The 24,818-nt window shown below is 42.9% G+C and overlaps 2 protein-coding genes across 21 annotated transcripts in view; one reads left to right on the top strand and one right to left on the bottom strand.

Annotated features, from left to right (window-relative positions):
- The window catches only part of LCA5L (lebercilin LCA5 like), a 45,741-nt gene extending 30,588 nt beyond the window's left edge, over positions 1-15,153 (top strand). For 5 of the 10 annotated variants that reach the window (XM_037984810.2, XM_037984808.2, XM_037984806.2 and 2 more), the window contains 4 exons: positions 8,023-8,107; positions 9,487-9,590; positions 9,763-9,880; positions 13,353-15,150. In XM_037984810.2, the coding sequence (XP_037840738.2) occupies positions 8,023-8,107; positions 9,487-9,590; positions 9,763-9,880; positions 13,353-14,083 (1,038 nt within the window). In that variant the 3' untranslated portion in view covers positions 14,084-15,150. Of the gene's footprint in view, positions 1-8,022; positions 8,108-9,486; positions 9,591-9,762; positions 9,881-13,352 lie in introns of all 10 variants that reach the window. The other 5 variants (XM_007968262.3, XM_037984811.2, XM_073010654.1 and 2 more) reach the window with 2 other exon arrangements.
- The window catches only part of GET1 (guided entry of tail-anchored proteins factor 1), a 134,522-nt gene that overhangs the window by 93,838 nt on the left and 15,866 nt on the right, over positions 1-24,818 (bottom strand). For 4 of the 11 annotated variants that reach the window (XM_007968368.3, XM_037984825.2, XM_037984823.2 and 1 more), the window contains exon 5: positions 23,083-23,979. The exons of the other annotated variants lie outside the window; for them this stretch is intronic. In XM_007968368.3, the coding sequence (XP_007966559.2) occupies positions 23,906-23,979 (74 nt within the window). In that variant the 3' untranslated portion in view covers positions 23,083-23,905. Of the gene's footprint in view, positions 1-23,082; positions 23,980-24,818 lie in introns of those variants that run through there. 11 annotated transcript variants of the gene reach the window in all.

The raw sequence follows: 24,818 nt of genomic DNA, 5'->3' as shown, positions 1-24,818 counted from the left end.
AAAAGTATCACCGTGGGGGCTAGGATATTAACATAAGAAATTTAGCACCATATCAATAATTTCCCTTTTTTTTTTTTTTTTGAGACAGGGTCTTGCTGTGTTGCCCAGACTAGAATGCAGTGGCACCATCTTGGCTCACTGCAGCCTGGAACTCCTGGGCTAAAGTGATCTTCCCACCTCAGCCTCCCAAGTAGCTGGGATCACAGGTACATGCCACCATACCCAGCTAATTTTTAAAATTTTTGTAGAGACGGGGTCTCACTGTGTTGTCCAGGCTGGTCTCAAACTCCTGGGCTCAAGCAGTCCTCCTGCCTTGGCCTCCCAAAGTGTTACAATTACAAGTGTGAGCCACTACACCCAGCCTGATCTTTAACTATTTTATGACAAGTAGGCAATTTAGATTCCTCAGGAACGTTGAGATCACTCAGAGACAGGAGAAGAATACTGGGGGGTGAGGAGTTTGGACGGAGCTGGACGAGTTGGATAATTCATCTGATGAATTTGTTGGTATCATTGAGAACTGGGATTTGGAGGATGGAAGAAAGAAAATTATTCCTTTGTAAAGAAGAAAAAAGAGTTCTTTTCCTTTTTTCTATGGAGTTCCAGGAAACTTCAAAAAGAATACACAGAACATAGGCATGGCTATTGCAGCTAGCTGAGAAATCTAACAGAAGAGACTTCAAGATCCCCTGGTCACAGCAAACACACACACATATGGAGACACAATTGGGGAATTTTAAAATAAATTTTGCGCTTCCTCATGCAGACATATAAATATGAATAATATGCAGCCATTAAAAAACCATTTCTTGCCAGGCGCAGTGACTCACACCTGTAATCCCAGCACTTTGGGGGGCTGAGGCGGGCAGATCACCTGTGGTTGGGAGTTCAAGACCAGCCTGACCAACATGGCGAAACCCCATCTCTACTAAAAATACAAAAATTAGCTTGGCCTGGTGATGCGTGCCTGTAATCCCATTACTCGGGAGGCTGAGGCAGGAGAATTGCTTGAACCTGGGAGGCGGAGGTTGCAGTGAGCCGAGATTGTACCACTGCACTCCAGCCTAGATTACAGAGTAAGACTCCATCTCAAAAAAATAAAAAATAAAAATAATCATTTTTAACAGAGAAATGCTTAATACTTAAAAGAAATGCTTAATGAAAAGATAGAAAACTCTATATACAGTAAGATCCAAATTTATTTTTAAAAAGAAAATTAAATGTACCTCCACACAATGGATATCTATATATCTGTAAATAGCAACAAAGAATCTTGATGCACTACTATGGAATAATCTCTAGGATACATTGGTAAGTGAAGAAAGGGAGGCAGACGAAACTAATATCCTTGATATGGTTTGGCAGTGTCCCCACCCAAATCTCACCTTGAATTGTAGCTCCCACAATTCCCACAAGGCATGGGCGGGATGGGTGGGAGGTAATTAGATCATAGGGGCAGGTCTTTCCCGTGCGTGCCGTTCTGGTGACAGTGAATCAGTCTCACGAGATCTGATGGTTTTATAAAAAGAAGCTCCCCCACCGGGCGCGGTGGCTCACACTGGTAATCCCAGCACTTTGGGAGGCCGAGGCGGGCAGATCACGAGGTCAGGAGATCGAGACCATCTGGCAAACACAGTGAAACCCCGTCTCTACTAAAAAATACAAAAAATTAGCTGGGCATGGTGGCGGCGCCTGTAGTCCCAGCTACTCGGGAGGCTGAGGCAGGAGAATGGCGTGAACCCGGGAGGCGGAGCTTGCAGTGAGCAGAGATCGCACCACCACACTCCAGCCTGGGCGACAGAGGGAGACTCTGTCTCAAAAAATATATTAAAAATAAATAAATAAAAAGAAGCTCCCCTGCACAAGTCCTCTGTTGCCCACTGCCATGTAAGAAGTCCCTTTGCTCTTCCTTTGTCTTCAACCATGATTGTGAGGCCTCCCCGGCCATGTGGAACTGTGAGTCCATTAAACCTGTGTCCTTTATAAATTACCCAGTCTCAGTTATGTCTGTATCAGCAGCCTGAAAGCGGACTAATACAATCCTACTTAAGATAAAGGAAGCAACAGAAATATATCCACTTATTTGCCTACATTTAAAAAAGAAACCAATAATAGGATAACAGCAGAAAAAAAGGAGAATAGAGTAGAAGGGACAGCTCTAGAACCTAGATTTCTTTGTGGAACCATATAAATCTTTCCGTAAGTATGAAGCAGAATTAAATGTAAAAAAAAATTAAAAAGCAGCTGGGCACCGTGGCTCATGCCTGTAATCCCAGCACTTTGGGAGGCCGAGGTGGGCGGATCACCTGAGGTCAGGAGTTCAAGACCAACCTGGCCAACATGGTGAAACCCCATCTCTACAAAAATACAAAAATAAAAAAATTAGCCAGGTGTGATGGCGCATTCCTGTAATCCCAGCTACTGGGGAAGCTGGGGCAGGAGAAACACTTGAACCCCGCAGGTAGAGGTTGCAGTGAGCTGAGACTGTGCCATTGCACTCCAGCCTGGGTGACAGAGCAAGACTCTCTCAAACATAAAATAAAATAAAATAAAAAATAAAATAAAATAAAATAAAAAATAAAATAAAATAAATAAAATAAAATAAATAAAATAATAAAATAAAATAAAATAAATAAAATATATAAAAAATAAAAATATAAATAAATAAATAAATAAAATAATATATAAAAAATAAAATATAATATAAAAAATAAAATATAAAAAAATAAAATAAAATATAAAAAATAAAATAAAATAGTAAAATAAAATGCTATCCCTAAATATCCAAAGTAAAATGCAAATGAACCCAAATGTGTATACAGTTAGCCCTTTGTAACTGCAGGATGCAGAACCTGTGGACAGGGAACGCTGACTATATCCTATTGGTGGCACAGAGCCACAGAAGGAAGTCATTCCAAGTGACTTAAAACACATAATGTCATTGCATATGGCCAGTGAGATGCACTGTAAGGACACAAATAACTTTACAAAACATCTGACACTGTTTAGTAATGATATTGTTGGTAATGATGGTGACGTTGTTGTTTTGAGAATGTTGTGTATATCTTACGGTATACAACTCCTGATAGATTATGGTAGTGTCATTGAGAACTGGGATTTGGGGGATGGACAAAAAAAAAGTACAGAAGAGAGAGTCAAATAAAAATCCTATAGTCCTGATTTTGATCTGAAGTGAAAGTATGCAATAGTCTCAGAGTAGCCAGGAGCAATGAATACCCCCAGCACCCAGATTATGGTCTGTAAGTTCCATATCCCACTAAAACAAACCAAGGCTCCCTAAAAAATTCTAGGTCTGGTACAGGAAATACATTAGATGGGCCTGGAACATATTGTCATACAAAAGCAAGGAAGCTATTAAGGACCATTAGGGTAGTATCAAAAGGACTCAGGCCCATCTAGAATAGGTTCTTACTGGCCAAAGATGGGGAAATTTGAGGATCAATGAAGATAACTGCCCAGGTTAAAACTTATCAAATGAATCCACAGTTCATAGTGATACTTAAAAAACTAAATGCCTCAGTGATGAGTCACTTGTGGCAGATACTAGGGAACAGCATGCTATTTTGAAGACTGGTCAGTAGAGGACAAGAGGCAAACATTTTTACCTTTCCTGTATGAACGACCCCTCAGAGTAACCAAATCATTTGTGAGGGAATAAGATCCTGCTTATAAAAGCATTCCACTCAATAATGAAGAAGGAATGACAGGATTGGAATATCACTATTTTGGAAACTCCTAATGAATTAATGGCTCTAATCAATGATCATCAATGGCTCCTAGTATCACAAAAGAGATACGCGCTTCCTGACAGAGGTACACACCACCACCTACTCATGCCAAAGAACCGAACCTAAACCTGGTTACACACTGGGCTCTACCTACCAATTGAAAAGCAGAGGGGAGAACATGCTCAGGATGGGATGCAGTCAGCAGTGTGAGACTATGGGAAACTGCATTACAGATACCCCCATTTCTACGATTAAGTAGCAAAGCAGAAAAAATAAGAGGTGAGAGTGAGAACCTATAGATTAAAAGACAGTAAGAGATATATTAATCAGTCACAGTGTTTTGAACCTTGTTTACATTCTAATTCAAACCTTTTAAAAATGATAGAAAATGGGGAAAATGTTAAACAAACTGGATATTTGGTTATGTGAAGGAATTATTGATTGGGGGAAGTGGAATGAAGACACTGCAGTTAGGTTTTAAAAGGGATACCCTTGTTTGCTACAGATACTGAAATAAGTTATTAGAGGGCTAGATTTGCTTCAAATAAGCCAGGGCTGGGGAGTGGGGCCAGAGAGAGTGGGAAACAGGATATGAGCTGTTCATTAGTGAAGCCGGGGCATGGGCTAGTGGAGGTTGACTGTACTATTCTACTTTTTATATATATATATATATATTTTTTTTTTATTTGTATAATAAAGTTTCAAAGGGAAAAATGTTTTTGAGATTACATATTTTGTGCATTTTTAAAAGAGTAGAAATGGCTAGATCAAGAAGGTTGCCCGAACACATGCTTTTTGTCCCTCCCTGCCAAAGCCCCATAGAAATGACAGAAAATGTATTTTTAAAATAACGCTCCAAGCCAGGCATGGTGGCATACACCATTTTTTGGGAAGTTGAGGCAGAAGGATCTTTTGAGCCCAAGAAGTCAAGAGCAGCCAAGGCAACAGAACAAAGCCTGTCTCTACAAAAAAATTTAGAAATTATCTGGGCATGGTGGCACACACCTGTAATCCCAGCCACTCCAGATGCTGAGGCAGGAGGATCTCTTGAGCCCAGGAGTTGGAGGCTTTAGTGATGGCACCACTGCACCCCAGCCTGGGAAACAGAGAGAGACTCTTGTCTCTAAAAATAAATAAAATAATCCAGAATCCCAGAAAGGATACCAAAACTACCAGATCTAACAAAGAATTTCTGGAAGATAAAAAAGGGGTTTTCCTTTTTTTTTAGATTAATGAAACCAAACATAGACAATCACAAACTAAAATATGCACAGATACACACACACACACACAGAGAGAGAGAGAGAGAGAGAGAGGGAGAGAACCGGACAGATGCAACACTGCCTTTTATGACCTAGCCTTGGCAGTCACACAGCATCACTTCTGCAGTGACAAGGTGGTCCTAGGCAGTTCAAGCAGTGAACTCCACCTCTTGGTAGGGTGTCACAAGGTCCTTGAAGAGCATATGGGACTAGAAATCTTGTCGTGGGAATTCTAGGAAAATACAGTCTGCTACATTAACGAAAGTCATTGTTTGAGCTTGGAAGAGTCTGGTCCCAAAGGTCAAAAGTTCTGTTTCTTTACTTTGAAACTCATTTTCAAAGTGATCCCACACCAAGGTCTAGGCCCACTTCTGGAGTATGAGCCGAAGAAAGAAGAGGGATGTCAGCCTTCCACAGCTCCCACATGAGGTACTGCCACCCGTCTTATACCCAGGCTACAGTCACACTCCTGCATTAAGACATTGCTTTCTATCTAAGTTCTGCAAGCCATCAACGCTGACCTTAATATGATTCCACACCATGACCCAACTTCCCCTTTAACTCTTACTTGATACCCTTTGCGCTTGCGGGAGTCTCTGCGCTGAGTATTCCACGAGCATTCCATGAACATTCCCAGCCACGGACTGTCTTCTTGTTTGCCTTGACTGATTGAACCCAACTACACGAGTCTCCCGGGTTGTGTTCCAGCCTGCTGTGTTAGACTTCTGGCCCAGCTCTGTCGTGGTGCCCAACCTGAAGCTCTGCTCCAAGCCTCAAGGAGGACTATCCTCCAGGTTGCTTCCATTTGACCCCCACCGCCCCTGTGGCGGCCCCCCTGTTCTTGCTCTGCCTCCTTCCTGCTCTCTGTTGCTGACCTCCAAGTGTCCAGACCAAATCAAAAGGTAGAACTGAATTTTTCAGGTAACCAAAATTTGTCCCTGTAAATATGAAAATGTTTCTTAACCGGTATGGATGAAAAATCATTCTAAAATGTTTTACACAGTATCCTTCATCTGAAAGCTATTATCCAGAATATACCTGATCAACTTTTCATGGTGATGAACTGTCAGCATTTACTGTTCTTTTGGCTAAGTGTTACCACAATAAGAAAAGAGAGATGAACTGTTAACATTTTTGCCTCCAGAAACTTAAATTCTAGAAAAGATTAATAGTCTCGTGTTTTATCCCTTTGTGTACCTCTGATAATAAACTAATTTTATGATTCAATGAGTAGAAAATCTACACTGTACAATTCAGGTACAAAAATACATCATGTTCTTTATTTTCTGTAACTGAGCCATACTTCCTTATGAGCCCCAGTCCCACAAATTAGGGATGAGGGTGGCAGTTGGACAAGGAGAAATGGATACAAGCTCATCACAGTCTCTTCTGACTCCAAACAGTCTTATGCTAGGTTGTCTCGTAGACTTGCAGACTTTTTCCTCATCCCTATCTTCTGTCTCAGTGGAGATGGCATCCTGGGCATGAGAGAAAACATATGTGTACTCTTGGTGGAGCGGAAAAGAGGCCTCTGGTCTGTGTTCTGCCCTCTGGCCCCTCTCTAGACCTGCTTCTCCTGATGAGTGACTGGTCGTAAATTCCCAGGACCCTGTCTGATGTGTACTAAATGTGGCAGCTAAAACTCCTGGCCTCTTCTCAGTCTGGTCAAATAAATCCTGGTGATCTTCCCTTGCTGACTGTTGATGCAAATGCTCTGAGATGCATCCTCCATCTGATCTCTGGCTAGATTCTCTATCGCAAAGCCTGTGCTATGGGAGCACCTGGACCTGTAACCTTAAGGACTCCAGAGCAGTGCAGCTCCCTCCACAGGTCTACTGGTTGCACAGGGAAGGGAAGCACAGTCTGTGGCCTGAAGACAGTATTTAGCCCTTTCTGACTTACCACTTGGGCAATACCACGTTACTTTAGCTCCATGATGAATGGGGCTGGGAGGCGCTTTTTAAGGTGCTTGCAATTTTCCTGGACCACACTGAGGCCTCTTGCACTGAGACTTTCCCAAACTGCAGAGATGTTACTTACGCCCTACATATCCCTTGGCCCATAGATTTGACCCTAAGGAGCACAAGGAGACAAACGCGCTCTCTCTCTCTCTCCCCCGCCCCCACCCCTCCCTGGCCACCTCTGTGTGTGTGTGCGTGTGTGTGTGTGCGTGTGTGTGTGCGTGTGTGCGTGTGTGTGTGTGTGCGCGTGCACATGCATGCCTGTCACACTCTGACATCCCTGGCTTCCTTCCTCCTCACTTCCTATATGCCCACCTCTCTTAACCATGGTTGTTACTAAAATTCAATGGTCGTGAATCCAAAGCCTTTCTTGCCTCCTGGTGTACATATGAGAAGGAGCATTTGATATTTAATAAAAACCCTTTTTTTGTTCCTCAACAAGTTAAGGTTTCAAAACATCTGTTTTGCCAAGACTCAAAAAAGTCAATATTGAAATTTAAAATGGAACAATGATACCCTTGTTCTAGGCTTTCCCCCCACTGCCCTTGTCTAGATGTAGCCCTGTCTCATAGAACTTTCTATTAGATGGCGGAAATGTTCACCTGTGCCATCCAATACTGTAGTCACTAGTCACACGCAGCTGCTGACCACTTATTGGAAATACAAATAGTGGGGCTGACAACCTAAATTTTAATTTAATTTCATTTAAATGAAATCACAACATATAGCTAGTGGCTACTGTAGGGCACAGTACAGAAGAATATTTCATAAACTTCAAGGCCCACAGGACAGAAGGAAACCAGTGGACAAGCTTACCTGCAAGGCTCTTCAAAAATACTGTCCCAATTACAATAATGTGTGACTTTGTTTAAAAAGCTAGTACTTTTTGATGTCAGGAATGGTATAGGATGATATGGCCTATTTCTGTTACTTCTAAGATCTATAGATTTTATTCAAAGGATACTGAGCTCATTTAAATTGTTTTTAAAAGAAATCAGGGTTGACAAAAGCAAACATTTATAGAAAAATTGGTTTTGTGGTTCTTTTTAGGAAAAGGATCGTGAGCTTGAAATTAAAAACATCTATAGTCATCGAATACTTAAAAATTTACACGACACAGAGGACTATCCAAAAGGTATGTTTTAATTACTTTTGCTCAAAATCTATTTTTAAGTATCTAGTCAGATTGTCCTAATTTATGTAGCCAAAATAATGGATATTTTCAAAAATCACTTCATTAGGCATTAAAATATATTTTGTGATTCTAGAAGAATAATGAGACTGAGATGATGAGATGGCTAGAAAGGAAGAGAAATGCTTTCCTGTTCTCCTACCCTCAGCACAGCCCTTTATGTCCTTTCTTCAGGTGGAGCAAGAGGATAACTTCAGCCTCTTGAAGTTATCTGAAGCAAAATGTCTGCCAAAAAGGGAACTTTCTAAGTGTATCTGTTAGCCAGTGTATGGCTTTTCAAAATGAACTTTATTGGGGTATACTTTACCTCAATAAAATGCATCCATTTTAAGTGTGTACGCAGCTCAGTGGGTTTTGACAGATGCTTATACCGATGGAGCCACCACCCTAATCAAGATATGGAATATTTCCACCTCCCCAGGAAGCCTCCTCGTGTCCCTGCAGTCAGTAGTCCCCTACCTCACCCGGCAACCACTGACTTTCCTTTGGTCACAATAGCTTAGTTTGTCTGTTCTAGAATTTTGCGTAAGTAGACTCCCACAGCATGAACTCTTTTGTATCTGGCTTCTTTTGTTCAGCATAATGTTTTTGAGATTCGTCTCTACTGATGCCACTAGTAGAGTGTAATATATCATTAGTGTATACCTCTCATTGGTGAAGAGTCTTCTTTCCTTCAAGACCACATGCACTTCCCCCCAAGATCTCCCAGCAACAGATTCGACTCAGACGTAGCATAGGAATACTCAGCCCTGTTTTATTAGAAGAAGTAGCTACATGTTTACTTCCAGATGCAACAAGCTCAAATTTCCTTCCCTGCCTTTGTGTGCTTCTGGCTTATAATCTAGAATAATAGAGATGATGAATCAACCAAGGGGGTGTTTAAAAGATATAATTTCCTTCACTTTTCAGGGCAAGTGCAGTCTAGACTTAGTGGTCATGTGCTTTAGCACAGACAGTCTAACCACTGATATTCAAGAGCTCTGCCACAGGATGGCTCGGTGGCCTGGCCTTTCACAGTTACACGTCTGCCTTGTTGAATCCCATCCACAAAGGACAGCCTTGTCCTCCAACAGCAACACTGTCTTATCCTAACACCTACTTGTTTTGTACTCTAACACTGTGGGGCCCAAAGTAAGACAAAGCAAGGGCCCTGAAGGGAAAAACAGGAAACTTAGCAAATGCTATATGTATATATATAGAATATTTAGAAAATACTTAGTCTACTTTATTATTACATTGCATTAATGTTATTTTATATTTAAAATCAATATTGCATCCAAATGTAAAATATGTTTCTTACATATAATCTACCTGTTCTATAGTTTCTTCAACAAAATCAGTCCAAGCAGACAGAAAAAGTTTGCCATTCACAAGTATGAGACACCAGGGAACCCAAAAATCAGATGTTCCACCTTTGACAACTAAGGTACAGCAAACTTGGAATCTTACAGTATCTAATTAAACATGTCTTAACAAAAATAAATTAGGCTACAGTCACTTGTTCTATGTGAAAAGTATTTGTAATCGTTAGACTAAAATGCAATTTAAAGTTATGTAGACCCCCCAAAATGTGTTTTTGCTGCTTTTCTAAATCATAGGGTAAAAAGGCAACAGGAAACATGGATCATAAAGAAAAATCAACTGAAATAAATCGTGAAATTCCTCACTGTGTCAATAAACTACCAAAGCAAGAGGATTCTAAGACAAAATATGAAGGTAATTTTAACAACTTTTTAAAGTCTGTCTTACTGGATTTTTTTTATTGTGAATTACTATATGTGTATATAAAGCACACGTAAAACAGCTGGGCACGGTGGCTCAGGCCTGTAATCCCAGCACTTTGGGAGGCCGAGGTGGGCGGATCACCTGAGGTCAAGAGTTTGAGACCAGCCTGGCCAACATGGTGAAACCCTGTCTCTACTAAAAATGCAAAAATTAACTGGACATGGTGGTGTGCACCTGTAATCCCAGCTACTCAGGAGGCTGAGGCAGGAAAATCACTTGGACCCAGGAGGCAGAGGTTGCAGTGAGCTGAGATCATGCCACTGCACTCCAACCTGGGCGACAGAGTGAGACTCCATCTCAAAAAAAAAAAAAAAAAAAAAAAAAAAAAAAAAAAAAAAATCATAAAACAGTTTCCAGAATTCTAATAAAAGGAACACCTGTGTACCCAGTACCCTGCTTAAGAAACAGTACATGAGTGCTCCTTGGAACGCCCATGGGCCCTTCACAATCATATCCCCTCACCCTGCCCACCAGAAACCACCACCATCTTGGGTTTTAGGCCAGTCATTCCCTTGCTTTCCCTCACAGCTCCCTGTCTATATATAGCTATATTCGTCTGCTTGGGCTGCCATAAGAAAATACCATAGACTGCTGGCTTAAACAACATTTATTTATTTTCTCATGGTTCTGGAGGCTGGGAAGTCCAAGATCAAGGTTCTAGCCCTTTGGCTTCTGGTTGAGGCTCTCTTCCTGGCTTTAGATGCCTCACTTCTCACTGTGTCTTCATGTGGCCTTTCCTTAGTGCTTGCACAAGGAGGGTCAGGGAGAGAGCACCAGTGCTCCACTGTTTCTTTTTATAAGGACACTAATTCCATCACGAAGGCCCCAACCTTGTGATCTCATTTAACCTTAATTACTTCCTTAAAGACCCAGTCTCCAAATATAGCCATACTGGGGGGTTAGGGCTTCAACATATGAAATTTGGGAGGGAGGAACACAAACATTCATTTCATAATAGTATCCTTAAATAATATATTCAGCTTTGGAAAACTGAGTAGCAAATTATTCAAATCCAGCTGAGCAAAGGGCAATATTGCCACTTTTGAATAAAGACTTCCAGGAAAAGGACTCCGGCTTCAGCTCCCCTGAATGTACAAGGGCCCAGTCAGTGGGTGAGGTCATGAGAGAGCTAGGGCCGAGAGAACGGGCTGCTCAAAATTTCTTATTCTAAGATCACCAAAGCTTACCTCCAGCTCTTGGGAGTAGGTGGAAACAAACTGCTTCTGTGGGGTGCAAGGAGAGTCCTCAGCTGGCCCAGGCTGCAGGGTTTGATAGAGAGTACACCACTTCATCAGCCATGGGCAAGACAGGCCAAGGCCCCGGCTCACCTGGTGTTTGGTACCTGGAGGTCTAATGGAGCGGGGATCCCAGTCTGTCTCCTCATCTCTGGTGTGCAGCTAGCATCCTGGGATTGCCCTTCATCATTTCCTGCAGGTTCCTGTCACTCCCCTTCTCTACTGGATCTTCTCTTTCCTAAGCCAAGTCCTCCTCTTTCTTGGTAAATTACATCATGTTTTAAAGAGCATAACCTTCACAAGCTTCTTGTAAATGGGTGCAGGTAAGGTAAATTTGTATACCTCTCATCTGGAAGTGTCATTATTCTGCCCTTACACTTGATTCATAATTGCCTAGATAGGAAACTCTAAGTTGGGGGTCATTTTCCTTTGGAATTTTGAAGATGTGGCTTATTGTTTCATGTTACATCACCACTCATGGGAGATCTGGGTGCAGTCCCACAAGGCTGGGCAAGAGCAGCTTCTGAGGAAAGAACATGCATGATGAATGAGTCCCAGAGTTTACTCAGGGCTGCAAATCAGACGTGTTCCCTTAGGCAGCATGGAGAGCCCTTGTTGAACACATTGGGCATTCAGTAGAGGACCAAGAAGGGCCTCACCTTAGTTGTGAGGCCAAATAATGTTTAAATAACACAGTAATTTGACAGAACTCACCCATAAAGCCACTCTCTCTGTTGCAGTTTGGTGGAAACTGATCATCAGTTGCAATTGCACTGTGGTCACTGGTGTGTTTAAGTTTTCCGCTTATTTTTCAGTCCATTGTCCTAATTCATATTGTCCTAGAAAGTGTATCCATTCATTTGACAAATACTTTGTGCACATACACTATGTGTCAGACAGTTTTCTAGGCGTTAGGGAGACAGCAGGAAGCACATGCAAACCCTGCCCTCATGTGCTTATATTCTAGTATGGGAACATCTCTCCCCATCAGTGCAAACCCTGCCCTCATGTGCTTATATTCTAGTATGGGAACATCTCTCCCCATCAGTGCAAACCCTGCCCTCATGTGCTTATGTTCTAGTATGGGAACATCTCTCCCCATCAGTGCAAACCCTGCCCTCATGTACTTATATTCTAGTATGGGAACATCTCTCCCCATCAGTTCACATGGATCCAGCTCATCGTCTAGAATAACTGCCTGGAATTCCACAGACTGCACATGCCATACCTTATTTAACCATGATTCCTTCGGCAGATGTTTGGGAGGTTTTAGTGTTACTAAACCATGCTGCAGTGAACATCGTTGCACTTATCTTTGTCTATTTTTTGCAGGTTTGTTCTAAGAAGAAGTTGTTGGGTCTAAGAGTATATTCACTTAAAATGTTGACTGATACTGCCAAATTGCCATCCAAAAACGCTGTGCCAATAACACACCCACCAGTGGGGACCAAACATTCCCGTTGCCCCATCTTCTCACCAGCTCTAGAAATTATTTGTCGATTGGATGGATGAAAAATGTTCTCATTGGTTTGTTTTGTTTTGTTTTGTTTTGTAACAGCTCTGCTCTGTTGCCCAAGCTGGCATGCAGTGGCACAATCACGGCTCACTGCAGTCTTGTCCTCCTGGGTTGAAGTGATCCTCCCACCTTAGCCTCCTGAGTAGCCAGGACTACTGGCATGTACCACCACGCCCAGCTAATTTTTGTATTTTTTGCAGAGATGGGGTTTCGCTATGTTGCCCAGGCTGGTCTCAGACTCTTGAGCTCAAGCAATCCTCCTGGTTCAGCCTCCCAAAGTGCTGGAAGTACAGGTGTGAACCACTGCACCCAGCCATCACTGTTTTAACTGGCACTACATCCAGTTAGTCATGTTGAACGTCTATTAATAACCTTATTGGCAAATTTTATTTCTTCTTCAATGAATGTCATTTTTCTTTTGGTTTCATAATTCCCATTTGCTTGGGAAATTCTAAGAAACTATAACATAACACATTTGTTAATATAATAGCACCCTTCTCTGTAACCTATTGTCTATGCATCCATTTTCTTACCTTTTCTGTCATTTCAATGTGCTTGTGAGGCGGTGCAAATAAGTGTCCTAGACATGCCATCCTGAAATAGAGATCCATTCATTTTAAACAGCACTAAATTGCCTGTTTTTCTAATACAGATTTATCAAGGGAAGAGAAACATTTGGAAGTGCAAGTACTGCTGGAGAATACTGGAAGACAAAAAGACAAAAAAGAAGACCAAGAAAAGAAAACCATTTTTGTGAAAGAAGAGCAAGAATTACCACCAAAAATAATTGAAGTTATTCATCCTGAAAGAGAAAGCACTCAAGATGATGTTCTAGTAAGAGAAAAGTTTAAAAGAAGACTGCAGAGAAATGGCATGGATGACACACCTGACAAATGCACTGCCCCCTACACGAAAGGCCCCCTCAGGCAAAGAAGGCATTACTCATTCACAGAAGCGACTGAAAATCTGCACCATGGGCTTCCTGCTTCAGGGGGGCCAGCCAATGCCGGCAACACGAAGTACAGTCAGGGTACGAGCAAGCATCTCAGTAACAGACAGGAAATGGAGCTAGAGCATTCTGACAGTGGGTATGAGCCCTCATTTGGCAAGTCTTCCAGAATAAAAGTGAAGGATACAACTTTCAGAGATAAGAAAAGCAGTCTCATGGAAGAACTCTTTGGATCAGGCTACGTGTTGAAAACTGACCAATCAAGTCCTGGTGTTGCAAAAGGCTCAGAGGAGCCTTCGCAAAGTAAGGAGTCACATCCCCTGCCTCCCAGTCAGGCCTCCGCCAGCAATGCTTTCGGAGACTCTAAAGTAACTGTGGTAAATTCTATTAAGCCATCGTCACCTACAGAAGGAAAAAGAAAAATAATTATTTAAATATAATCAATATCCTACTGCATTCTGGTTTGATATAATGCTACTTATGTGCCTTGCATCTTATTTTTGAAATGTGTGAGAGAGGGAGTGTATGTGTGTGTGTCTTTTAGTACTTAATTGACTTTCAATAATTAAATGTTTGTTTTATTGCTAATCTAGTAAAAAATCTATTTTATATTAGCCAATGATAACACTTCAAATTTACATCTTTACAACTGAAACATCCATTATCTTCTGGGAGACTGGTTTACTACATGGTTTTAGTATTCCGTGCGACTCCATAGCTAGTAACTCTAAGTTAGTCAACTCAAAACATATGCATCTCATACACAACAAAATTTATCAGCAATAGAGTTGAATTGTAACTTAAAAACATGGAAGCAGGCCAGATGCAGTGGTTCACGTCTGTGATGCCAGCATTTTGGGAGGCCAAGGCGGGAGGATCACTTGAGTCCAGGAGTTTAAGACCAGCCTGGGCAACATGGCACAACCCCGTCTCTACAAAAATTACAAGAATTAGCCAGGTGTGGTGGTGTGTGCCTGTAGTCCCAGGTACTTGGGAGGCTGAGGTCAAAGAATCACTTGAGCCCAGGTCAAGGCTTCAGTGAGATATGATCGTGCCACCGCACTCCAGCTTGGGCAATCGGAGTGAGGCCGTGTCTCAAAAAATAAAAACAAAATGTAGCAGCAGCTTTGAAAGGGAACAATATGATCAAAAGACTCTTTTTACTAAAACAAAAAAACATTGGCTGGGTGCCATGGCTCACACCAGTAATCCCAACACTTTGGGAGGCCGAGGTAGGTGGATCACCTGAGGTCAGGAGTTCGAGACCAGCCTGGCCAACATGGTGAAACCCTGTCTCTACTAAAAATACAAAAAATTAGCCAGGTGTGGTGGCACATGCCTGTAATGGCAGCTTCCCAGGAGGCTGAGGCAGGAGAATCACTGGAACCCGAGAGGCAGAGGCTGTAGTGAGCCAAAATAACACCCACCACTGCACCCTAGCCTGGGCGACAGAGCAAGACTCTACCTCAAAGAAAAAAAAAAAATACAGATATGTATCTGTGTGTATGATGTATATGTGTATATATGTATGTGTGTATATATATATAGTGATTACCAAGCTTAGTTTTATGAATTTTTTTTTTTTTTTTTGAGACAGAGTCTTGCTGTGTCACCCAGGCTGGAGTGCAGTGATAACAATCTTGGCTCACTGCAACCTCCACCTCCCGGGGTTCAAGCGATTCTCGTGTCTCAGCCTGTTGAGTGGCTGGGATTACAGGCGTGCACCACTACACCCAGCTAATTTTTGTATTTTTAGTAGAGACTAAAAATGGTTTTGCCAGGTTAGCCAGGCTGGTCTTGAACTCCTGACCTCAGGTGATCCACCTACCTCCGCTTCCCAAAGTGCTGGGAATGACAGGTGTGAGCCACCGTGCCCAGCCATGACAATCATTTTTGAGTTTCTCTTATTCAGCTAACCTGGGTATCCAACGTCCTGCCTCTGTGGGTGATGCTTTCCTTGTGTACACCTGAGATCCAGTATCATTTATTGAGATTATTTTGCATACCTCTCCGTTGACCATTTTTCTGTTAATCTTGTTCTAAAAACCGTAAGAGTGCCATGGCCCTGCTGATGTTTATTCAAGATAGCTGCTCAGTCCTAACTAATATATTTACTAAACTTAGGATATTTTAAATTAGGACTATAAAAAGGAGGCTATACTCCCAGCCCCATTTTATTTAGCTTACCTTCATTTAGTTATAAGGGGGACTTGTTTATAATCTAGACCATACTATTTCCTTTCCAATGATGTTTATGGGTTGGTGTGTAATATTAACTGCAATGGCAGCTACCCAGGAGGTTGAGGCAGGAGAATCACTTGAACCTGGGAGATGGAGGTTGCAGTGAGCCAGGATCATGCCACTGCACTCTAGCCTGGGTGACAGAGCAAGACCCTGTCTCAAAAAATATAAAAATAAATATATAGCCGGGCACAGTAGCTCACGCCGGTAATCCCAGCACTTTGGGAGGCTGAGGCAGGCAGATCACCTGAGGTCGGGAGTTCAAGACCAGCCTGACCAACATGGTGAAACCCTGTCTCTACTAAAAATACAAAAATTAGCCATGCGTGGTGGCCAGCACCTATAGTCCCAGCTACACGGGAGGCTGAGGCAGAAGAATTGCTTGAACCTGGGAGGTGAAGGTTGCAGTGAGCTGAGATCGCACCACTGCACTCCAGCCTGGGCAACAGAGTGAGACTCCATCTCAAAAAATAATAATAATAAAAATAAGAATAAAAATAATAGACCAGGCGCAGTGGCTCACACCTGTAATCCCAGCACTTCGGGAGGCTGAGGCGGGTGGATCACGAGGTCAGGAGATCAAGACCATCCTGGCGAACACGGTGAAACCCCGTCTCTACTAAAAAATACAAAAAATTAGCCGGGCGTGGTGGCGGGCACCTGTAGTCCCAGCTACTCGGGAGGTTGAGGCAGGAGAATGGTGTGAACCCGGGAGGCAGAGCTTGAAGTGAGCCGAGATCACTACAATTGGCATATGCTTTGATCTTTTATAAAAAGCAAGGTGCAATAAGATACAAAAGAAGAGGATGGAAGGGGTAAAGGGAGGGAGGGAGGGAGAGCTCTCACAGGCTCATAAGGGGAAATACGCAAATGCAGTGAGATGACATAGCGGCCTAAATCCTGGAGGAAGGTATTGAAAGGACTCCTGGAAATGGTATGCTGAGTAACATGACAATGTCTACTCCAGCTTCATCGCAGATAGAGGATTTTCCAAGGGATCTTTTCGTATGCCCGCCCACAATAAAAGCACAAATAATATTATTATATCATAGAAATATTATGATTTAATAGCATAATATTAAATCATAGCTATATTTAGAAGTGTAGAGAACTAATTTAATAAAAACAGAATCTAAGCCTGTTGTTGTCTAGTCATCTTAATTGTATGCATAAAAAAGTTAGAGGGTAACAGATTAACATGCTAACTTTTTATCTCTGAGGTAAGAGATTGGGGCCAATTTTTAATTTATTTTTAGTGTTTTCTACTTTGGCTTTCTTTTGCATGTTTGCTATAATGAACATAACTTTACGATCATGGAAAAAAAGATTTTTAAAAACAAATCCATTTCCTGAGCTCTGAGAGAGAAGGTACTGCGACACTCTTGCCGGAACAAACGCTAAAAATGCCGTACTAACTATAGAAAACGTTTCTAAATCAGCTGGTCAGCTGGTAAACACTCAACAAAATTAGGCACCCGAGGAGACAAGTAAGCAAAGCACTAAAGTAAGCTTCTGCCTAAAGGGCATTTGCCGAAATTAGAGAACTGAGCATCACAGACTCCTCCTGAGGACAAAACCCAGGCAGCCCAAGTTAGGGGGTCCCTTTTCCATACAATGCTGGGACCTCCCTGGGGTCGCCAGCTCAGTGAACTAAAAAATTGTAAATAACTCAGATTCTTTACAGGTGGCTCAAGCCTGTAATCCCAACACTTTGGGAAGCTGAGGCAGGCAGATCACTTGAGGCCAGGAGTTCGAGACCAATCTGGCCAACATAGTGAAACCCCGTCTCTTCCTAAAAATACAAGTATGAGCCAGGCGTGGTGCTGCATGCCTGTAATCCCAGCTACTCAGGAGGCTGAGGCAGGAAAATCGCTTAAACCCAGGAGGCGGGGGTTGCTGTGAGCCCAGATCACGCCACTGCACTCCAGCCTGGGCGACAGAGCAAGATTCCATCTCAAATTAATTAAAGTAAAAGCTAGCACGAAAGACATGCAACTCTTCATTCACTTGAACATTTAGAAGCCACCATTATTATTGAAATTAGGGGCCAATGTTGCCCTACTTTCAACATTTTTGTGTCTTAAGGAATAGGGAGCCCTTGGGAGCGGGGAGAGACGGGAATGGCCAAGTCAGTGGAGCAGTCAGAAACCACACATTTTTTTTGTTTGTTTGTTTTGAGACAGAGTCTCGCTCTGTCGCCCAGGCTGGAGTGCAGTGGCCGGATCTCAGCTCACCGCAAGCTCTGCCTCCCGGGTTTACGCCATTCTCCTGCCTCAGCCTCCCGAGTAGCCAGGACTACAGGCACCCGCCACCTCGCCCGGCTAGTTTTTTGTATTTTTTAGTAGAGACAGGGTTTCACCATGTTAGCCAGGATGGTCTCGATCTCCTGACCTCGTGATCTGCCCGTCTCAGCCTCCCAAAGTGCTGGGATTACAGGCTTGAGCCACTGCACCCGGCCAGAACCCACACATTTATACATTAAATCTGCTGCCTCATACGGGTGTAATTCTTGATGTCGCAAAACAATTACCATAGAAACATCAAAGATCACTGGTCACAGACCACCATAACATATAATGAAAAAATATGAAATGTCGTGAGAACCCCCAAAACGTGACACAGAGACACAAAGTGGGCACATGCTGTGGATAAACGGCGCTGACAGACTTGCTCAATGCAGGGTGGTCACAAACCCTCAATTTGTGAAAAAGATAGTCTCTACGGAGCACAGTAAAGTGAAGCACAAAACAACAACCATGTCTGTGTGCTGAAGGGCATACGAAACCAAACAATGTATTTTTACAGATTCAAATATGTGATACGACCATGACGAATAGGAAATGGTAAAATTCAGAGCAGTGGTGTTACCTTCGCTTAGTGGGGATCGCAAAGGTTCTTCTAAAACTTGGGTGAAAGATACAAAGATTTGTATTTTCATTCTTTAAAATTTACATATTTTAAATATTTTACACCTCTCGATATTTAATAAAAACTATTTTTAAAAAAGATTCAGGAACAATGGCTGGGCACAATGGATCACACCTATAATCGCAGCACTCTGGGAAGCTGAGGCAGAAGATCACTTGAGGCCAGGAGTTTGAAACCAGCCTGGACAACATAGCAAGACCCCATCTCTACAAAAATTTAAAAATGAGCCCACAGTTGTGGTACACACCTGTGGTCCCAGCTACATAGCAGGCTGAGGCAGGAGGATCACTTGAGTCCAGGAGTTCGAGACCAGCCTGGGTAACACAGTCAGACCCTGTTCTCTATAAAAATAAAAAATGAGAAACAGCCAGGCATGGTGACGCATGCCTGTAATCCCAGCTATTCAGGAGGCCAAGGCTGGAGGATCGCTTGAGCCCAGAAGCACGAGGTTGTAGTGAGCTATGATCATGCCACTGCACTCCAGCCTGGGTGACAGAATGAGACCCTGTCTCTTAAAAAAAAAAAAATACAGGAAAAGAATTTGGCCAATATAAAGGAATGACTGCCCTACCCTTTAGAGTTCAATATCCTTACCCACAATATTGGCCAAAACTACACAATATTCATGCAATTTAAGATTGAATTCACTGGTAAGAGTCAGCACTCTGAGTGTGGACAGATTTATACATATTAGATCCCAAAGACGCATGCAGGAAAGCCAACCCACACAAGAACCCCGGGCCCAGAGACAGAATGAGCTGCCTGGCCTGGGATTCCAGTGGTGTTCCAACCAATCACATGTGGCTTTGAATCTGTGACATCACCAAACTGCTCCATACTGCAGGCCTTATAAGACAGCAGCACTTAGAAAATTCTCCTGACAGTTGTTTTTTTTTTTTTTTTTTTTTGAGACGGAGTCTTGCTCCGTCGCCCAGGCTGGAGTGCAGTGGTGGGATCTTGGCTCACTGCAAGCTCCGCCTCCCGGGTTCACGCCATTCTCCTGCCTCAGCCTCCCAAGTAGCTGGGACTACAGGCGCCCGCCACCACGCCCGGCTAGTTTTTTGTATTTTTTTAGTAGAGACGGGGTTTCACTGTGTTAGCCAGGATGGTCTCGATCTCCTGACCTTGTGATCCGCCCGCCTCGGCCTCCCAAAGTGCTGGGATTACAGGCTTGAGCCACCGCGCCCGGCCTGACAGTTGTTAATTGCTAACATTTCAACTGCAAAGAAAACAGACTCCACACATGGCTCTAGTGGCAAACCATTATGTGATTCTGAGTTAAATACTCCTGGGTACTGACTGAAGGCATGCTGGAGGAGTACAGAAAAGCTCAGGGAAAATCCCAGGCCCTAAAGGCACTTGCGGCATCACTGAAATAACCTTTTATCACACACACGAAAAAGGATCTACAACATTAGAACCAAAACCACAACAGCAGACACCACCCATCAGTCATACAGCTACTACTTTAAATGCTCACATGATGGATAGGAAAGAAAAATCACTACCATAAGGGGGTCAGAGAAAGCTTTATTAAGTCTAAAGCTCTGGTTCCAGGGGGGCAGTCAGCATGTACGTACCCGCACACACACACACTCTCTCTCTCTCCCACAAAGCACCGTGTAAGAAAAACTATGGAAGGCCAGAGAGCCCGCCAGGTCAGGGGAAAGTAAACCAGTTTGCCTAGCATTCCAGCCCCTGTGGCGGCAACAGGAGCACACAAAACCTGTAAAAAAATGATTATGGGCTGGGCATGGTGGCTAACGTCTGTAATCCCAGCACTTGAGCCCAAGAGTTTGAGACCAGCATGGGGAACATAATGAGGCCCTGTCTCTATTTAAAAAAAAAAAAAAATTATGGATTTATATATTTAAAAATTTCCCTGATTTACCATAAATTTACGACCAAAAAAAAAATTGTCATGAAGACAGCTTTAGATGTATTTTTTTTTTTTTTGAGACGGAGGTTCGCTCTGTCACCCAGGCTGGAGTGCAGTGGTGTGATCTTGGCTCACTGCAACCTCCACCTCCTGGGTTCAAGCGATTCTCCTGCCTCAGCCTCCTGAGTAGCTGGAATTACAGGCGTGCGCCACCACGCCTGGCTAATTTTTGTATTTTCAGTAGAGACGGGGTTTCACCATATTCGTCAGGCTGGTCTTGAACTCCTGACCTCATGATCCGCCTGCCTCAGCCTCCCAAAGTGCTGGGATTATAGGCATGAGGCACCGCGCCCAGTGCTTTAGATGTATTTTAAATCAAAGAGATATCTGTTTTCACATAAAACTATAAAATAGATCCAGTATTTTTAAAATAAAAACAAAAACCTGCTTGCTGGGCACCATGGCTCAGGCCTGTAATCCCAACTTTGGGGGGTTGAGGCAGGTGAATCACCTGAGGTCAGGAGTTAGAGACCAGCATGGCCAACATGGTGAAACCGTCTCTATTAAACATACAAAAAAATAGTCAGGCGTCATGGTGCAAACCTATAGTCCCAGCTACTCAGGATTTTTAAAAAAGCAGTTAGATTTTTTTTAAAAAGCAGTAAATAGGTACTACTTTTGTCTTTTGGGGTATTACTTTTATAACTTTAAAACATTTATCTTAAAAGCACACATAGGCCGGGCGCGGTGGCTCACGCCTGTAATCCCAGCTCTCAGGGAGGCAGAGGCGGGAGGATAGCTTGAGACCAGGAGTTCGAGACCTGCCTGGGTAATATAGCGAGACCCCATTCTCCACAAAAAGGAAAAAAAAAAGACAAAAAAAAAGCACATATATTAATATTCATAAATGTATGGAATATCACTGGCAGTGTCGTAAGAAACTGGTAACAGAGGAAAACTTTGGGAAATTGGGTGACAAGAGTCATAAGATGCACATTTACTGCAGCCCTTTCTCTATCTTCTGAATTCAGCACCATGTTCATCATCTGTTGAAACAAATTGTAGGCAGGACGCGGAGGCTCACACCTGTAATCCCAGCACTTTGGAAGGCCAAGGCGGGTGGATCACCAGAGGTCAGGAGTTCGAGACCAACCTGGCCAACATGGTGAAATCCTGTCTCTACTAAAAATACAAAAATTAGCTGGGCATGATGGTGGGCACTTGTAATCCCAGCTACTCAGGAGGCTGAGGCAGGCAATCACTTGAACCCAGGAGGCAGGGTTAGTGAGCTGAGATCACACCACTGCACTCCAGCCTGGGAGACAAAAAAAAAGTGTGTAATTTCTAAAAAGACACAATACAGTGAAACATAAAGACATTTACCTTCCCTATTTCATCATCACAAACTATTCACGTATGGGGAAAGTTAATAGCTGTGAACTAGAAATTTTTACCTCTAGCCTGAGTGAGATTTGTCAAAATTCTTCTAATAACTGAATGAGAATGTCCTTAAGAGATAAGGGTCTCATCAGGGGCACTGTATGCAAACGAGTGATCCCCCCAGTTCCCTGGGCACGCTCTACATGGCCGGCACACTGCTGACTGTTCGCCATCATTTCTGCCTGCAGCTCACTGAAACGTGAGTTAGGCACGTGCCCTCTTGGTGCTACATTTGGTGTGAGGGACTGGTCCCTGCAGCTTCCGTGTGCTGCTCTCATCTCCTCCTCAGTTGGCTTCTCATTCTTTGTGGGAAAAATGTATCCCGTGTGGTGATGGACACTGGAAGCTGGTGTCCAGGTCCTCCTCAAGGCTGCAGCTGTGTTCCCTGCTCTCTGTCCTTTCTTAAAGCTAAGTAAACTTGGTGCTGGGTAAGCCTGCAGTGCATGTGTGTTTGAGTAAGTGGAACCCAAAAGCCGCTCTGGTGGTCTTCAGCATGACAATAAACGAAAGGACCACAGCACTTTGTCTTTTCATAGTCCAATCAGCTAAAAGAACGACAAGCTACTTATTAGATTAGGAAACAAAAGAATACAAATATGAACTTGCAGAAACTAGTGAGAGAATTCAGCTTTACTGTGATATGGTTACTCAACAGCCGCTTGTCAGTTGCGTGTGGCTCACAGCAAAAAGTAGCTGTAAGGCAGGAAGTTACACAAGCACTTGGGAGATCGAGACCATCCTGGCTAACACGGTGAAACCCCGTCTCTACTAAAAATACAAAAAACTAGCCGGGCGAGGTGGCGGGCGCCTGTAGTCCCAGCTACTCCGGAGGCTGAGGCAGGAGAATGGCGTGAACCCGGGAGGCGGAGCTTGCAGTGAGCTGAGATCCGGCCACTGCACTGCAGCCCGGGCTACAGAGCAAGACTCCGTCTCAAAAAAAAAAAAAGAAAAAAGTGTTTGAAGAAACATTTAGCAGAATTCGATTTTGTGGGCCACACAGGTTATTGGTTCAGATTAATTTAATCAGGCCTTATAAGGTTTGTTTTCTGTGTTCCATTCTAAAGAGCATAAATATTAAATGCTTATAAAATACACTTCATTCAAAATGCTTTAAATACAAAACACAATTTGAGCACAAAACAATGCATTATGGTATTGTGGACACATTTACAAAACACTGTAATGAAAAATTAACAGCCTCAAGTAAGTAGATAATACTATACAATGCTTCCTCAACAAATGACATTTTAAACCAAGGAAGAAAAAGCCCCAGTAATGCCAATTAGTGTTGTTCTATTAGTTGTATTGAATGTGATTAAAGAAGAACTTTTTGAATTCTTAGTAGTGGTATTAAAATTAAGTTACTTTCTAAACTGGATTAAAAACAACACTAAGTCTTCAAAGAACTTAAAGTTGTTAGAAAATTTTGACTTTCTAGCTGGCAATATGACCAAAATACACAAGAGGGCAAATCACAAGTGATGGCACGGAGATGTCCCTAAACATTTCACATTTTGTACACATCTAGGACGGTGTTCACTGGTACACACATGTCATAAACTGGACTTTCTTGGTTCAATGACAGGTGTAGAAAATGATTCTTATAAGAATCTCTCATAAAGTCCAAGAACAAACATATTCAACAACAAAAAAAAATCGAAACGGTGCACATTTGTTTCTTAAAAAACAAAACAGTGTAAATCAGATTTTTAACCTAATAAGAGAAAATCCATTTTTTAAAGTCTCATAGCTGTATCCATCTTCCTATTCAGCTGAATGGATGAAGCACAATAGCCACAACTTTGTTACAGACTAAAATCCAACAGGTAATTCCAACACCACCTGAAAATAAAGAAATTCACCATGAGAGAGCGCCCCAGCAGTGCTGCCCACATCTGTCTCTGCTGTCCTTAACTCACAGCAAAGACAGTATTTCTACTCTTTTTGAGCAGTGCTAGGCTGAGGCGAAGTTTATGTTTCATAGGTTCAAATTTGTCACTTTCTTCATTTTTTTTTTTTTGAGACAGAGTCTCGCTCTCTCCCTCAGGCTGGAGTGCAATGGTGTGATCTCAGCTCACTGCACCTCTGCCTCCCGGGCTCAAGTGATTCTCCTGCCTCAGCCTCCCGAGTAGCTGGGATTACAGGTGTGCGCCACCACACTCAGTTAATTTTGTATTTTTAGTAGAGACAGGGTTTCACCATGTGGGTCAAGCTGGTCTCGAACTCCTGACCTCAGATGATCCGCCCGCCTCCCAAAGTGCTGGGATTACAGGCGTGAGCCACCGTGCCCAGCCCGAATTTGTCACTTTCTACAGAGTCACAGGGCTGCATTCTTTACTAAGCAGGAATCGCAGTGAACAGTGGACCCTGGGCTGAATTTCCCTTTCCTGCCAGAGAGATGTGCGTTACTACTTATGATATTAATAGATTCCAAAACCAAACCTGTAAGATTAACTTTTCCTTTCTCAGAAAGCATTATAAACAAAGCAATGTCTATCTATGCCTTTCTTGCCCCACCAATAATGGAGAGGCACACATATCCCCCTGTCCAGGAGGACAGGCTGCAAGAGTAGCCCATGGCCCTGCTGGAGGCATGGAAGGGTGGCTGGATGCTTCTCTGGCCCGCAGCGCAGAGCTCCTGGCCTAGCCCAGCTGTGTCAAACAAAGGAGAGGGGAAGGAA

The sequence above is a fragment of the Chlorocebus sabaeus genome, chromosome 2 (assembly GCF_047675955.1).
Source record: "Chlorocebus sabaeus isolate Y175 chromosome 2, mChlSab1.0.hap1, whole genome shotgun sequence".
Classification (NCBI taxonomy): Eukaryota; Metazoa; Chordata; class Mammalia; order Primates; family Cercopithecidae; genus Chlorocebus; species Chlorocebus sabaeus.
The sequence above is the reverse complement of the archived record's forward strand: the minus strand, read 5'-3'. Positions and strand labels throughout refer to the sequence as shown.